Source organism: Chaetura pelagica, unplaced genomic scaffold (genome assembly GCF_000747805.2).
Source record: "Chaetura pelagica isolate M959 unplaced genomic scaffold, ChaPel_1.0 scaffold254, whole genome shotgun sequence".
In the NCBI taxonomy this organism is placed as follows: domain Eukaryota; kingdom Metazoa; phylum Chordata; class Aves; order Apodiformes; family Apodidae; genus Chaetura; species Chaetura pelagica.
In genome coordinates, this window is record NW_009952963.1 from 112,881 (window position 1) to 129,185 (window position 16,305).

General features: G+C 52.4%; 2 protein-coding genes across 2 annotated transcripts in view; both read right to left on the reverse strand.

The window, feature by feature from the left end:
* LHX5 (LIM homeobox 5) overlaps positions 1 to 1,954 on the reverse strand; it is a 99,219-nt gene extending 97,265 nt beyond the window's left edge. Inside the window, exon 1 of the mRNA XM_009995677.1 lies at positions 1,932 to 1,954. Within this exon, the coding sequence (XP_009993979.1) occupies positions 1,932 to 1,954 (23 nt within the window). The remainder of the gene's footprint in view (positions 1 to 1,931) is intronic.
* Positions 1,955 to 2,740: 786 nt separating this feature from the next.
* Positions 2,741 to 16,305, reverse strand: part of RBM19 (RNA binding motif protein 19) — a 60,795-nt gene continuing 47,230 nt past the window's right edge. The window contains exons 22-24 of the mRNA XM_009995678.1: positions 15,820 to 15,925; positions 9,532 to 9,652; positions 2,741 to 2,832 (exon numbers count right to left, since the gene is read on the reverse strand). Coding sequence (XP_009993980.1) covers positions 2,741 to 2,832; positions 9,532 to 9,652; positions 15,820 to 15,925 — 319 coding nt within the window. The remainder of the gene's footprint in view (positions 2,833 to 9,531; positions 9,653 to 15,819; positions 15,926 to 16,305) is intronic.

Below are 16,305 nucleotides of genomic sequence, written 5' to 3' on the forward strand. Positions count from 1 at the left end.
TGCTGTAATTTTAGGGGTGCAGTATGTGGGATTCTCAATCCACAACAAAGAAGTGGAGTCTTTGCTTTGGAGTAGGAATTGACTCAAAACTGCTCTCCAGAGCTGTGATCAGCACTTTCATCATTAATGTATTAATATGTATAAATATATCTATATGTAACTCTGTATACACATACACAGCTCCCCCTCATCAAACAGATTTCCTCGATACCAAATTGCCTGAAAAATTAACCAATGTCAAACTGCTCAACAAGATAAGTATCATTAAGGGAAAAAGAAAATCATCATTATGTTTGAAGGTGGTGTGGGGGAGAAAAAAACCCCAAAACCTCTCATCTATGTGTGGTTTTTTTTCCCTCCTCCCCTGTTTCCAGCCCGGGAAATAACATCCGATATCAAAGGGTTAAATTAATTTTCATTAAAATTTAAATTTGCGAAGGCTCCCTCTCTTCTTCCCTCCCTCCCTCCCCCCTTTGAAGGTTTGACTGGCAACCATTTCATATTTCAATCTCGGCAGAACAAATTGAATTAGATGTTGAAACCAAACTCTGCTCTGTTCTCTAAAGCCTACATGCTCTGCTTGCGCTAATCCTTTGCGTCGCCGCTGCAGACCTCAGAGATGCTCAGCAAGAAACCTGCCCTGCCACAAAAGACAATGAAAGGAGAAGGGGGAGAAATGAAAGGGGAAAAAAAAAAAACCCCAACAAAAATGAACAGGAAAAAAGAACCCACACCAGCAAACACTCAGGAGAATCCCAGCTGCAGCCCCGCGAAGCTTCGCTGGAGTCGGGCGGAGATGGGGAAGGGATCCTGCTTGGATCCTCCACCCTCTGTTGGGTGGTGCTGGATGGTCCAACCTCCTCCTCCCAGGGTGCTAAATCCCTGTTTCTTTGTGATGTTTCCCCCCCCCAGATCTGCCCCAGGACCAGGGAGGTGCTGCTGCTGCCACCCCCCCTGGCAGTGCAGAGGGAGCAGGGCTGGGGATGGTGCTGAGCAACATTGAGCAAGGAAAGGGAGAAATCAGAGACTTCCCCAGCACCATTTCAGCCAACCTGCTCTGAGAGTGCTGCTCCCACACCTGTGCCTCAGTTTACCCACCCATCCACCAAGCACAAACACCAGGGTGATGCCTTGGACCTGCTGAGTGTTTCAGAGCACAGGGGGACAGAGCCCTGGGTGCTGAGCCCAGGGCAGGGCTGGTGGCTGGAAGGAGCTTGGCAGGGAAGCTGGGACAGGACATGGCTGGAAGCACCAGGGCTCTGAGGAACAACTCATGGCCTGCTCCAGCACTCCTCACCTCCATCTCAGGCTGGATGCAGGTGTTAACAGCACATCCACTGGGATGCATCCTGAAATCAGCTGCTCCAAGGGAACCAACCTTTATCTGGAGGCCCAAGCCCTCCCTGCACACATCCTACATGGGACAGGCAGTTGCTGAACCCAACTGGGACTGCTCCTGCTGCCACTAAACACCTTCCCACCCAGCAGCAGAGCCCCAGTGCTGGGTTCAGAGGACAGCTCTTGCTTCCCCCCAGCACCACTCTGGATGTGTGCATTGCAGCATCCCAAAAACCAGGGGGATCCACTGGCCACTTGGATGAGATTTAGGAATTATGGCTGTGAAAATGGGAGGCACAATCTGTCAAAATCATTCCCGTGGTGGTGTTGGGCAAATCCAGCCTGGCTGCTGACAGCACTGCAGGCACTTTGTCCCCAGCAGGAAGGATTTGTCAGCCCAAGTCACCCCCCTGTGGCACTGTGCCCTCATCTCTCCTGGCCCTGCAAGAGTTTATCAGAACTGGATGGGGTTTCCTCACCTTAGAGGTGGGTGGTGAGTCCCTCCCTGCATGGAAAAGGGTGGCACCTAGGAGTCTCCATGGTGTTTTTATTACATTTCTCTGGATGTTGTGGCTGGTGAACAGGTTTCCTACCAGCAATCAAGGGTCTTCACCATGACCACCAACACAAAGGAGATCCATATGCCTGTCTCACCTCTCCTGAACCCAGGCAGGGTTTGCTAGGCAGGCTCAGAAGGAGGTGGGGGGCTGCCTGAACTGCACTGTGTGTGACCACAGGAAGCTATTTCATCCTGGCTTCCATCCCACACCCTCCAGCCTCCAGAGTTGCCACTCCAAGAAGACACAGGCCAAGGAGGAGTGATGCCAGTCAGAGCTTGAGGTGGCACCAACCAGACCTTGGGGTGTGTGGTGGCTGGGGAGGGAGCGAAGCTGTGGAGGCCCCGGGTGCTGGCAGGGAAAAGGCATTGGCCAAACTATCTGTTTTCCTGGCAGCAGCTGCAGGTTGGGCTCCAAACAGGCACTTTTTTTTGTGTTGCTTGGTTGTTGTGTTTTTTTCTTTGGCAGCCCATCTGCTCTCCTGCCAGCCGAGCAAGGGCCAATTCACCACTCGCCAGCGATTTTCTGCTGCAACAGCAATTCTGCTGCCTTCCCTGGTGGGAAAGCAAAGCCTGTGCTGGGAGCACAGGGAAACACACACAGTGCCTGTGCCTGCTTCAGCACGAAGCCTGAACTGAGCCCAAATCCAGGCTGTACCCTCGCAGACCATGGCTACAACCCAGGGGGGTGACTGAGAGGAGACCCCAGCAGGTGAGACCCCAGCTCAGGGGACACTGAACATTTGCAAGGCCACCTTTCCCCTCCTGGCACTGCCACCCCCTGTGGCACCCCATGGCATTTGACCCTTAGGCTCCAGTACCCACCTTGCCAAAGCCAGGCAGGTGCTAGATGGCCTCCTCCTTGTTGTTTTCCTCCTCTTCCAGATGCTCTAGGATTTCATTCAAAACCTCTGATCGTTTTCTCTTCTTTGGGGTGTCTGTCCCAGCCCAGGTGGCAGCAAAGGGGATGAAGGAGAAGAAAAAAAGCAAAGATTACGATCCAGGCTGACACAGAATCAGCTCTAGCTCATCTCCTGCTCCTTCCAGATCCCTCTTTCCCCCTCTTGGCCCCTTAACTATCACAAGCCAGGCCTCAGCAGGACACCATAGCTGGAGGTGTGACTCCAACCTCCCCCCCATGCTTTTTTGGGCTTTGGTTCACAGGCTTTGCTGGAAGCAAAGTGTCCAAACAGGCTCAGGGGTGATTATGACCCTTCCTGTTGACCCCAATTCTCCCACCTCTGTCCAAGAGTGGTCACAAAACCAACCCAGGTTCAGCAAGGCCCTTAGCAGGAGACCCCTGCTAAGCAAGACCACCTCCCACCTCAGCTGGTCAGGGGTGAAGGCAAGAAGCTGGCTCTCCCCCCACAGCAATGTCCCTGCTTTGCTCTTGCTGCCCCACACCAACACCACTGTCTCATGAACCCCCCCACACCATCAAGCTCCCAAAACCACCGTGGAGCCCAAAACCCCTCTCTGTGGATGCTCCAGCCTGTGGGAGCAGGACAATCCCCCCTCAACCCTGGGGGCTTCCCAGCACCTGAGCCAGCATCCCAACCCTGCCTCAGCACCCAGTGCCACGGGTGACAAAGCCATTTGGTCCCCATGCTGAGGCTGAGGTCAGTACCATGTCCCTTCCAACAGGGAAGAAGTGCCCTCTGGGCAGGAGCTGCAGTGCAGCCCCTTCTCCCCCCTCTCTCTTCCCCAGCCAGAAGCTCTTGCTCGAGAGCAGCACATGGAGAACAGCTGTTTAAATCCTGCTTTCAGACATCAAAAGCCTCGCTGGGTTTCTCAAACAAACAAACATACCATAGGACTAAAGAAAAGGTGTAAAATAAATAAATGGAACAAGCTGTGCATTTTCTTTTAGTATTACAGCTGCTGCGGGAGATAAACAACAAGTAAATGTCACAAAACATCAATACAGAAGAAATTAACCTGACAAAAGCTCACATCCCCCCCTCTCTGCCTTCCCCCCCACCCCCCAACTCCCCACAATTTTGCATTTCTGGAGTTCCCATCTAATGATTTTATTTTTCAATTAATTCCTTGTCAGAGAGCCAGAACCTGCCTCCCTCCCCGCCGGGGGCTGGGGGAGCTGGAAACCCCCCCTCCTTGCCTCCTGGTGCCCACCCACTCAGCTCAGGGGAGCCCAGGGGGGGTTGCAAGGTACCATCCTGGGACCCTCCAGTGGCTCTTCCCAGTTCCAAAGGCACAAGGGTGTTTATCCCTCCTTGCTTCTCCCCCAGCAAGAAACAGCATGAAAGGTGGTCCCAGCTCCCAAACCCATTGAAAGGGAAAAGTTGTGTCCTCCACCTGCCACCCCTTCCCCACCAGCCTGAAGGGAGGCGACCCCAGGGGGGTTGCACCCCCAGAGGGGATGCTGGGTGCCAAGGGAGCATCCCTAAGGAGCACGGGGCACCCAGGGGGACCTGCCAACAGCCCCAACCTTCCCCAGATCCACCAGCTCAGCTGCCACGACCCTCCCTGCAACCGCCCAGCGAGGAGGGAAAAAAAGAGGGGAGAAGGAACAAAACCAGGAGGGGTGGGGAAGCAAATGGGTTTGACTTCCGTTGTGCTGCTCCAAGCTGGTTAAGGTTTGCCCGTTAACGATCCCATTTGCTTCCTTTAAACAATGGGTAAAGCTGGTGGGGGTGGGCTGGGAGGGGGATTACCACGGGATTAGAACGTGGCAGGGTTGCGGATGCCACGTTAATCCTGCAGGCTTTGACTCCCCGGCTCTGGCATGTGTTTGCATTAGTTACAGATGCTCTCTGGGAAAGAAAAGGGGAAAAAAAAAGGGAAAATAAAATGAAGGAGAAAGGAGAGGGGAAAAAAGGGAGCCCCCAAGGCTGGGAGGTGAGAGACAATGGTCACGGCAGCCTCAGGACTTTGAAGGAGACTTTACTGAAGCCTTTCTGTGCTTAAAGGGGGCTTGTAAGAAAGAAGGGAAGAGATTTTTTACCACAACCTGTTCTGTTAGGACAAGGGGTGAAGGTTTTAAACTGATAGACCTAGATTGGACATAAGGAATTCTTTACTGTGAGGGTGGTGAGACACTGGAACAGGTTGGCCAGAGAGGATGGAGATTCCCTGTCATAGGAAGTGTTCCAGGTTATGCTGGATGGGGCTTTGGGCAACCTGGTCTAGTGAAAGATGTCCCTGGAGAGAGAGAAAGGGTCTGTGAAGAGGTAAAAGAAGCACTTTAGGGGGCTGAGGAACCTGGGAAAGCTGATGGGGAAAACGCTTCCCAACCTGCCAGGGAGGGCCTGAGAGCAGAGAAACACCTTCCCTGCAAACCCTGGGCTTCCAACAAGCAGGGTGAGCTGCAGTGGGGGGGTGTCTGCTGTGTTACACCCACCCACGGACCCCTGTGAGACTGGGGGTCTTGCTGGCAACACATCCAGGCCAGCCCACTCCCCACGCAGCTCCCCCTCCTCCCCCCACCCCGCAGCCTCCCCATCCCCTCTTCCCACCTCCTCCTTCCCCTAAACCACCCCCCTCCTGCAAGTCATTCCTTCCCGCCTCACGCCCAGAATTCCCCATCTGTCCATTTAATTCTTTGATCGATGGGAAAGAGCAGGAAAAACCGGCCCAGCACAGCTGGCTTCCCAAGTCAGTCCTGGCAGGAAAGCACCGGCCCCGCCGCCGCCGGCTGAGCGCGGCGTTTGTGCAGCACAGGGAACACAAGTCAATAGTCATTTAGCTGGATTGGGAGCAAGTACCTTCCCTGCACGGACTGAGAGTTCCCAGGAGAGAGGGAGCGTGTGCAGGCCCAGGGCATGGCTGCCTCCTTCCCAGATATTCCCCCCAGCCAGGCTCGTGGGGATGGAGCTGAACCGGCAGCCTCTGCCCCATGGCTGGGAAGTGGGGGAAGGAAAGGGGGATCACAGAATTGTCCTGGGTGGAAAAGATCTTTAAGATCATGAAGTCCAACCATTAACCTGACTCTACCAACTATTAACCCGACTCTACCAACCATTAACCCGACTCTACCAACCATTAACCCAACTCTACCAACCATTAACCCAACTCTACCGAGTCCAGTGCCTAAACAATGTCCCTCAGCACCACATCTACAAGGCTTTTGGCTCCATGGGGATTCCACCACCTCCCTAGGCAGCCTGTGCCAGTGCTGAATTATCCTTTCAGTGAAGGAGTTTCTTCTGATCTCTCATCTTAACCTTCCCTGGTGCAACTTGAGACCTTGAGGTGTTCACAGAGCTCCTGTGGGCTGTGGTTGGGTGATGAGGGAAGGCAGGAGATGGGCAGGCTGACCCCAGGCTGCTCTCTCCTGCATCCAGATCCACCCCAGGGCTGGCAAATCCAGCTGCAGGACATTGGGATGCCTTGGGTACTGTTTTCACAGGGCTAAAATATTCTCCCTGCTGGCTTTAGAGATGCCAGTGACCCTTGTTCTCCAGATCCCCCTCCCCAGATGAGGGCTGAGATGCTGCTGGCAGCAGGGTTTGTGCATCCTTGGTTTGCCACTTCCCTGCTCCACATCATAGGCTGGATTAGAGGCCTGAAGGCCAACCAATCATTGGCCAACCCTTCCATCCTTCCCACCTGGCAGTAGATAAGTCTCTGCATCCCCAGCAGCCTCAAACCCTGTAGCTGGCCAAGCTATCCAGCCACCTCATAGCAGTGGGTTCCACAAATGAACAGCACATGATGGGCTGCAAGTAAAACTCAAGGAAAGTGGGTTGTTTTCTCTTCCTAATGTAAGATCCTGTTGCCTCAGGACCAAGAGAAGCTACGCTCAGACTTCCAGCTCTTCCAGGCTGTGGTCAGAGACAGGGGAGCAAGTGCAGGGGACATCAACCTGACACCTCCAGTGAAACCAGCTCCAGCAGTCAGTGACCAGGTTAGAGCTCCTCACTTTTTCCTGGAACATTACAAAGACTCCAAACAAGCCTTAAAGAATGACCTGAAAACCACAAGAAATTGGGAAGGAAGCTGATTCCATTTTATTACACCTATTGAAAAGATGGCTCAGAAGTGGTTTGATTGCCACGACAAACATCTGCACTGAGAAAAGATTCAGGAGACCAGACCTCTCTTTTAACCTAACAAATAGCTGCAGAGTGAGGGCTGGGAACTGGAAGGCAAATCTCTGGAAATGGGTGCCTAGAAATAAGGTGCATAATTGCAGCAGAGAGAAGCCAGTGGTAGGATGTGTCTCTTGCAGTCCAGGTCTAAACTTCACAAAGTGTTTCCTTGCTAAGACAAAAATGATGGGGCTGACAGGGAGCTGGGTGAGGGGTTTTGGTTGGTGCTGCTCAAGACACCAGCCTGAAAGATCAAGGTGGCTCTTTCAAGGTGCAGAAACCTGCTGGGAGGGCAGCAAGACAGCAGGATGAGCTCGTTACTCAAGTTAAACTCACCATCAGACCCAGGGGAGTGCAGGTCACTGGGTTGTCCCACTGGACCTGGGTAATAACCATTCCCCCAGGACTCAGGGCAATCTTCTCCCCCTCTGTTAGCACTCTGCAGCCTCTCCTACACACCCATCCACCAGGAAACATCCATGCAAATCTACTGTGTCCACAGCAAACCAAAAGACTGCACAGAAAAGTGGCAATGGAAGACGAAAGAGGAGGAGCTGCTCAAAATAGTTACATCCCAATTGCATAAAACTTGGGGGAAATGTGTCTGAAAGCCCCATGAGATGGGCAGTCTCAGTTCTTTGTCCTGCTTAGCACTTTCACCTCTTCTGCTATGTGCAAAGTCCTCAGCAGGTTCCCTGGTGGCTTTTATTTCTGTGGAATAACCAGGACAAAGGCCAAGAGCAGCTGAAGCCACAAGTCACACACACCACACTGCTGCAGCAAGACCAGCCTCTCCAAACAGCATGGGCAGCTTGTGGTGCTGGAGGCCTCTGGGTCCAAAAGGATCACAGAAGACCTTCAGAGAATGGAAACAAAAAGACTCTCCCATGGGATGGCAATGCTCAACCCTGCAGAACAAGCTGGGTTGGGTGGTGGGATAAGACCCACCTCATTCACCACACTGTGCCTTTTGAAGGCATCTGCCTCCATGTCCTGCTTCTCAGGTGCTGCTGGCTGGGCTTGGCTTGCAGAGCAATGTGAGGACAGCAGCAGCAGTGGCTTTTGGTGGCAAAGAGCAGCTGGAGACAGCAGGGACCTTGGTCTTAACTGTTTCCTGAGCCTTGAAGACTCAGTCTTTTTTCTCCCATTCCCAGCTCAATCCCTTCCTACCCAAAGATAAGGGACCTGAGTGGCCTGACCACTGCAGCCTGCAAAGCTGTGGGAAGACCCTCACGAGTCACCCACACTGAGGTGGGTGAGGAAAACCCATGGGGACATCCATGAACACCACAGGGATGTCCAAGCTGCTCCTACACCTTGTGGGGAGAGGAGCAAAGTGTGGGGAAGTTGGTATGGGCAGGGAAAAACGAGCTTGGTTTCTGAGCTTGATTTTTCCTTGGGGCTACCGGGCATCACTGCCAGAATCCCTTCATCAAGTCCACCTCAAAATCAGAAGGCACTTCCCAAAGAAATCAAATCCCACCTGTGAAACTCCAGCAAGCCAAGAAGGTTTTTCCCCTCTAGACTGAGCAGGGTAGAGAGGGAGAAAGGAGATCCCAAACATAAAAAGGGGTGCATGGAACACCACACCTCTGCCCTCCCCACCTGGGGGAGACTCACACAATGTGTGCCCTACTTGGGTGGGCACATCCATCCCCAGCAGACCTGTCCTGCTGCTCACACACATCCCCAGCAGCCCAGCTCTGCACTCAGGCTCCCACACACACCTAAGCACCACTGGGCTCCTTCCCATCTCCTTTCTGGCACCATGTGGGAGATCAGACATGGCTCCCAGCACATCCCCCTTCACTCCACACCTCTCCAGTCATACCCACCACCCTCAGCCCTTCCACCACCACCACACCACAGCTTCCCCAGTCTGCAATACTCAGGCATTTCACAAACAGGAGGGTCCTGCTGGAGTCAGGCTCATGGCTCCCATTGCTGAGGACTGCACCAGAACTGCTTGTGCCACCCCCCTGGGTGATGGGCACGTGTGTGATGAAGGGGGGAGGCCGGGAGGGGGTGCAGGAGGAAGGGCATTGATCTCCAGCTTAGCTCTGCAGCCCAGGGGAGCCCTTCCTACATAAATATTTGCCCAGCAATGCATTTGTGCCTGTCGATGGCTGTCAATAGGAGCCCGCAGTGCTGTTATCTGCAGAGCTGTCACTCCCAGGAACCCGAGCCCAACAGCCCTCTCCACATCTCCACCAATGGCCCAAACCGATTTGTCCTTTCTCATGCCTGTGAGGAGCCTGTCCCCCCACTACAGAGCCCCCTGAGGTGCAGGTGGGGGGAGCAGAAGCCCTGCAGCTGGCAAGTGGCAGCACACAGGGAGTTAAGCAGCTCACACGCACATGGAGCTGTCAGACAATGGCCTCTTGCTTCCCTCTGCACTTGCATCCTCAGGGCTCCAGCATCTACCTGCCAGATCCAGCAAGCAGCAGGGAAGGGGGCTGGCAGGGAAAGGGTTGGCAGGGAAAAGGGCTGGCAGGGAAAGGGCTGGCACAGCCTGGCAGTGTGTGCCAGCTGGGCGGGTGCCAGGGGGGGCTGTACCCACAGGCCAGAAGGATGCTGCTCTGTTACCGTGGAAATGATCTGCTGTTTTCCTTCTCAGGGCCTCCAGTGTCTCCTCTGTGTCTGCCCACTCCAGGACCAGCCTCCGGCCGTACAAATGTGTGCTGTGGCACAGGGCATTGAAGGCTTTCTGCAGGATTAAGAGGGAGGAAAAAAAAACAAAAGAGAAAGATGAGGGAGGAAACAAAACCAGGCTCGCGTGAGGGAAAGCAAAAAGGTGTCCCTCCCTCTGCCCTGAATCTAAAAGGCCCCCAGAGAGCATCCTACTTGGAGCACTTTGCTTTGATGGGGCAGGATTCATCTCCATCAGTGGCTTTGACTGGGTCATTTATCTTCTATGTCCTCACAGCAGAGCAAATAGCCATGGCTATTCCTGCAGGCTGCTGGGGCTGGCTAGGGAGGGCTGAAACCCAGCAGAGCAAACAGCTCAAGGTTGGCTGCAGCCTCCCAGCAACCCTGGGACACACCTGAGCCAGGAAAGGCTGTCAAGGGTTGGGGCAGCACCTCCCCACTCTCCCCCCAGCCTGCTCTCTGCAGCAAAGCACAGCTCCAAGAGGAGCAGAGAGCAACCTCTCTGGGGCAAGGAGTTTGAAGAAGCACTACCTGGCCAGGTAAAGCTGCTTTCCTCTCACCAACCCTTTGGTGATGTTGGCCATGGGGGCAGCAAATGTGGCAGAGCCAGAAGCCAAGGCAGAAATCCCCTTCTCTTTTTCCCTGTGGTGGTTTTGCTGTGTTATACAAACCCAGAGGTTTCCTCATTGTTAGATCCTGCTTAATAACACCCGTACAGCTATAATCTCTTGCTGATGTTGAATACAAGCATGCTGGCCAGCAGAGAAGCTCAGACAGCTTATTATGCCTGTAGGCAGCCAGCAGAGGCTTTCAGGAAACAGCCACTTGATCCAGGGAAGGTTGACTTTGCCTTCATTTCCCATAGACTTTCAAGGAAATTCAGGACTGGTCTGGACTGGGCCCATCACGGGAACACACAAACATGCTGCTCAGATGTTTCCATCCCCAGGGGCCCTCCAAGTGCTCCACAGCAATGCAAGGAAAAGGAGCCCAAAATGCTCCTTTGAACTCCCCAGCTATGGCTGGGATTAAGTCCAGTTCTAAGCTCTGATGACTTGATGATCTTAGAGGTCTTTTCTAACCTTCAGGATTCTATGCTGCAAACTTGCACGCCTGGAACAAACGGGGCAGCTGCAGGACCACAGAAACATGCCCCACTGCCCAACAGGGATATGGCCTCTCATCTGGAGGCCCCCAAAAACAGCACCAAAATTGACCTGGAGGAGCTCAGACCTTTCATCCAAGCTGTTTGCTAGAAGGTACTTCTGATCCACCACGGATGTCCCCAGATGCCACATCTGTGGGCAGAGGGGCTCTTCCAGCTTTGGCTACCGGGACCCTCCCTGAGCCACCAAGTTCTGACACTCAAAATAACCCCCAATTTCCAGTAACCACCACTCAGTAGCCTCTATTTTCTCTTCCTTCCAACTCCCTTTCACTCGTATCATTCTCATTCAACATAAAAAAGAGCAACGACCAGCACCAGCTCCACAGCATGGCTGAGATTCCCCACCTTCCCCACCTCCCAGGGTGACCCCAGCAGGGACACGTCCCTCCTTTTTGGGGGGCACATTCCCCTCGGAAGGGCTGCAAGCCCTGGCTGCTGCTTCTGCAGCTACAGCTGCTTTTATTTGCCACTGCTGTTGTTTTAAAGGCCTATTTTCCCTTGGAATGGTATCCAATTAGCAGAGCAATGTGTTGGCTTAAATAAACACTCGGGGGGAGGTGGCAGGAGGGAGCTGTGATGGCTGTTTACGTTGGCACAAAGAGCTATTTCCAAAGGCTGGTGAACAACTGCAGATCTAATCACTGGGTCTCATTTGTTAATTTGTACTTTTTTTTAATTTCTCACTTCCCACAGCACAAGGAAGAAGAAGGCTGGAAGATGGGATACAGCCCTGGCAACCTCACAGCAGGTCTCCGAGGAGGGCAGATGGTGCCAAACGTGTCCAGGATCATGTGGGCTCTTGTCCTTCAGAGCAGCTTGTTCTCCATGTCCTCCTCGTTGTAGGATTGTTTCCACATCCCACCACTCAGCCCAGTTTGGGATGAGGCACCCTGTGGATTTGTGGGGAGCACTGGGAAAGGTCAGGGAGCAAAAAGGAAGGCAGATGTTGCTTTCAAGTTGCGTTGGATGAAAGAAACCTGCTGGGAGAGATGCACCTGCCAGCAGCTGGGAGCACAGACCCTTCCCAGCCAAACACACTCCCCAAATGAGCTGTTTTCCACCAAAAAGCTGGGATTGAAACCACAGGCACCCTCCCAGCCCATGCTGGGACCCCTGGTCCCCACAGACCAAGATGGGCTCCCAGAGCTGGGGCTGCAGAGGAGGAGCTGTGCATCTCAGGTGAAAACCAACTGAATTTCCCTTGGTTTGGGAACCAGCTAAAAAAGAAAACTCAGCTCTTCACTGCTCTGTGAGAATTCAGACTTTTTCAGGGGGAAAAAAAACAGTAACAGAAGCCACTGATGATTTAGAAGGCAATGGGATGAAGGGGAGGAGAGGAGGAAATCTGCCACTGTTGCTATTCCAAATGAGAAGGTAAGAAGGGAATAAATATATTTTAATTACTTGGAAAATATGAATGAGGACAAACAGACTGATTTCCAAGAAAGGAGGGCTGGAGGTGGGACCTATTCTTGAGGTGCAGCTCCTCCACCCAAGGGTCTGCCTTCCTCAAACACCTTCTTTGAAGACCAAAGGCTTGTTTGTTTAGTTGGATCCAAACTAGGGACAGAGAGGTGTGGTGCCTGCTCATCCAAGAAAGAGACTCATCAGGAATGACCTGGAATGATGATGGCTTTGTATTATCCTACACCTTTAGGAAAAGGGGAGCCCCCACCACACCAGGCTTGGTGTCTTTAAATGCCAAAAAAGGACTGAGTTGAAGCTGAAGAGCTCCAGCAAATCTCCTCACAGGTTGGGGTTTTTTTTTGCTTGAAAACCCTCTGGCCACCTGCCCCTAAAAACCAGGATGTGAATATGCTTCAAAATGTCATTTCTGAACCCTCTTGGGCAGGATTTTGCAGAGTTTGGTTCAGGCTTAATGTCACAGCTCAGTGGGGCAGGATTTTGTGACCAGCTAGAAGAGCCTGGATGGTGAACAGAGAGGCAAATAGAGCAGGGAGAAGAAGGGGAGAAGCTGGATCAGCAGCTTAAAAATGTTTGTGGGATCCAGAAAGGCCATTTCAAAATTAAGGGGTGGAGAATATAAATTCATATGAAGCCCAGGCTGCTGGGACAGGACAGACACAGCCCTGGAGCAGCCCCTGCTGTGCCAGTGCCTTGGAAAGGCAGAGATCAAGAGACTGGCCCATTGCATCCATCACCCCCCAGTGCTACAGCTCCATCCCTCCAGCCTGTATTAATTTGGAGGACAGTGCTGCTCTGCCTACAGATTCCCTCTTGCCCTATTAAATACTCAACCCAAAGAGCCTCCAGGCTGGAGTCATTAGAGGGATAAAGGGTCAACAACATTAGGAGATTGATAAATTTCCCTTCCTCACAAGAACCAGTCCCAGCTGAGGGTGCTCTCTGTGATGCCAGCTGCACACAAGGATTTTTCCTTCCATGTCTGTGGATTTTTGAAGAGTTGACTGTCTTTCCCAGATGGGCCATTTCTACTTGGAAACCAGATGTATTTTTTGTATTGATAGGGGAGAAAAGTGGGAGCTCAGCTTCCTGTTAAGAGTTCAAAAATAAAAACAACCCCACAGACAATGCTGCACAATCAGGAAACATGTCAAGTGGTTCATGATGCTTTAACTGGAGTGAATTTGCTATTTGTTCCTTTTCTCACTTCCTCAATCTCACGCTCTCCCAGCTTGACCAGTGGGTATGGAAATCCTTCCAGTGAATATGACTTTGTCCCTCCCATTGCTGTCCTGTCTGCTGTCCTGTCTCCTGGCCTGGCACATGTGCATGCTGGGATCTGCTAAGTGCTCACGACACAGAAGAGAAAGGGCTGCTAATTTCATCTGATGGCAGTGTGACACTCTCAGTCCAGCTCCATCCATCACCCTGGGAACCACCAAACAACCCAAGAGACAGCCCTGGCTGCAGATGTCACTGTGGGAAAACCAGGCTCTGAAGGACAAGCATCTCCATCTGAGAAGGAGAAGATGCCACCAACAGCAGTGCCCCGTGCCCCAGCTGTGCAGCCACAGGGATGAAACCCAGCTGGGCAGGACCAATCTGCAGGCACAGCCCTGGGGGATTTTGGAAGGAGAAACCCACATCCCCCTCCTGGCTTTGGAAAATCTCCCACAGCAGCTGTGATGGCTCAGAGAAAGAGACAAACCCGGGAGGTCACAGGCTTTAAATGCCTAACAAAGCCACCCCGACCACTGAACAAACCTCACCGTATTTTAGGAGACACTTATAAGCAATTCCCAGATTCCCACTCTGAGCAAAAACGTCACTGATAGCCCCAGCTATTCAGCTCAGAGGTCTCCAGGCCCACTCCCTTCCTCTCTCATTTCACTTAGCAAGGAACTCTAAGCCAATTATGTTCATGTTGACAATATTCAGGATCCTATTCATCAACACCCAGCGCATCCTCTTCCAGACGGCCAATGGAGTGTACTTGATGGGCCACTTGTGAGACAATTAAATCCCTCCAAGAGATGAGGGAGGGGGGAAAAAAAACAACAAACACAACAACAAAACAAGAAGGAAGAAGAGCTGCTTTGCTGGAAAAGGAGGGGAAAAATCCTGAGTGATCTTTTGCAGGGCATCTTGTTGCTTGGACGTGAGCTTTGAGAGTGGTGCCCTGAGCAAGAGGCCTGCCTGGCTCTCTTCCCTCCCAGAGGGGATAGATGGGTTTCCTACCACTGGGATCTGTTTGTCCAGTGCAGCTGGAATCTGCCACTGGCTGCCCAAGGGGCTGAAGAGGGACAGAAGACAGACACTGAGCCTGTAGCCTGTTTCCTTCAGGAACTAAGTAGAAAAGCAGGTGCTGTCTCATTCACCCCCAAGTTGAGCAGCAGCCAGGTCCCATCAAATGCTTCATGTTTCCTTAGGAAAAGATGAATTCCAAAACCAGGAGGAAGGCCTGGAGAATGTGGCCTCCAAGAATGGCTCTGGAGTGAAGCAGTGGTTAAAGCAAAGCTGCCTCCAGGGGGGTTTTGGGCCCAGCTCCCCATGGGGGGAGGGACCCACATCCCTGAGGGGTCACTGCACCCCTCACTGCCAGGGGGGACAAATGCTGGGTGGAAGGAAGTCGGAATTGGGATCAATAGAGGACTAACAAAGAAACTCTCTATAGTGTGTTATCCAGGAGGTCAGGCTGGAAGGGATGATCTAATAGTCCCTTGTGATCCCAGATCAATGAATGCTGTCTACAAACATCAACACAGGCAACACTCGCTGTCCCCTCCCCTCTCCTTCATCTCCACCTACAGTCTCAAAAATGTGGAGCCATGCGGTCCCTTCCTTTCAGCAATAACATCCCTTGGCTTGTGCCCATGACTGTTCCTCTTCCAGATACTGCACAATCAACAGAAGCAGGGATGAAACCTGCCCTGCTCTGCTGCTGGGAAGGCACATTTTCCATATTTGCTGTCAACCAGACCACTCTGAGGAAGTATCCCTGGCCAGCCCAACACAGCCAGGTCCCCTCTTCAGACCAAGGCCACGACTGGATTAGAGAACTTGATCTCTGTTCTCATGTTCAGCAAGGCAAAGCAGACACAGACCCTTCCCCCCAGCCTTTCGACCAATTCACAACCACTCTCTCCTCTCATGGTCATTATCCGAAAAACACCAGGGTAAGGCTGCTCATGGGGGGGCCTCAAAACACACACAGGAACTGATGAACACAGGCCTTGTACAGCTTATAAATCAGTAAACTCCCACCATATCCAAAAACTCCCCTAAAACCAAAGCAGTGTTGGAGGTGGGATATGCACTTGGGTTCCCTGGTTTGTTATCATTGAGTCAAAACCCCCCCTTGTCTCAAAACTGAAAAAGGACAGGAATTTTTAGCCTTTTTATCAGTTACACTACACTTATGTCCATTGTGTCTTAGGCTGCAGTTTCTGTTGTGCAACCAACTCCAGTGGTTGCCCACAACAGGGTTTCAGCCTCAGAGCAGCTTTGCTGGTGGGTGGTAAGAACCTGCCCCAAATCTGGGCTAAGCCTCAGAGGGACAAAGCCTCCCTGCTCCCTTCCTCATCTTCTGCTGAGGGTGTCAGAGGGGAAGGAGAACCAGGTCTTCATCTCACCTTGGCATCCTGCTTGGTGAGGAAATCCACAAAGCCAAAGCCACGGTGGGATCCTGTTCCTGCCATCTTCTTGGGCAGCCGGACGGTCTTCAGCTCCCCAAAGGTGCTGGCAGTTAAGAGAGGGAAAAGCAAAGACACTGGTGAGATCAAGGCAAGAAAGAACCATCCTTTTATCCCAACCCATGGCACCACCAGTTGCAGAGCCAGGTTGCAGCAGTGCCAGTGCTGAGGGCTAAGGTGAGCAGTGTCCTGCAGTCACTCTGCTTCCCTGGGAGTCCCATGTCCAAAGCACCTTGTGACAGCTTGGATTTCAAGGGTCATCCTTACTGGTTGCAAACCTTCAAAAAGCAAAGCCCTTTTTGAAAATTTAATTTAATTTTTCATTTAAAAGTGCTACACTTCTCCCTTTAGGAGATTTGCAGAAACCAAGGAGCCAGCCTGCATGTCGTGCCCTGCTGAGGGTGGACAAAGGGCACCTCCAGGTCA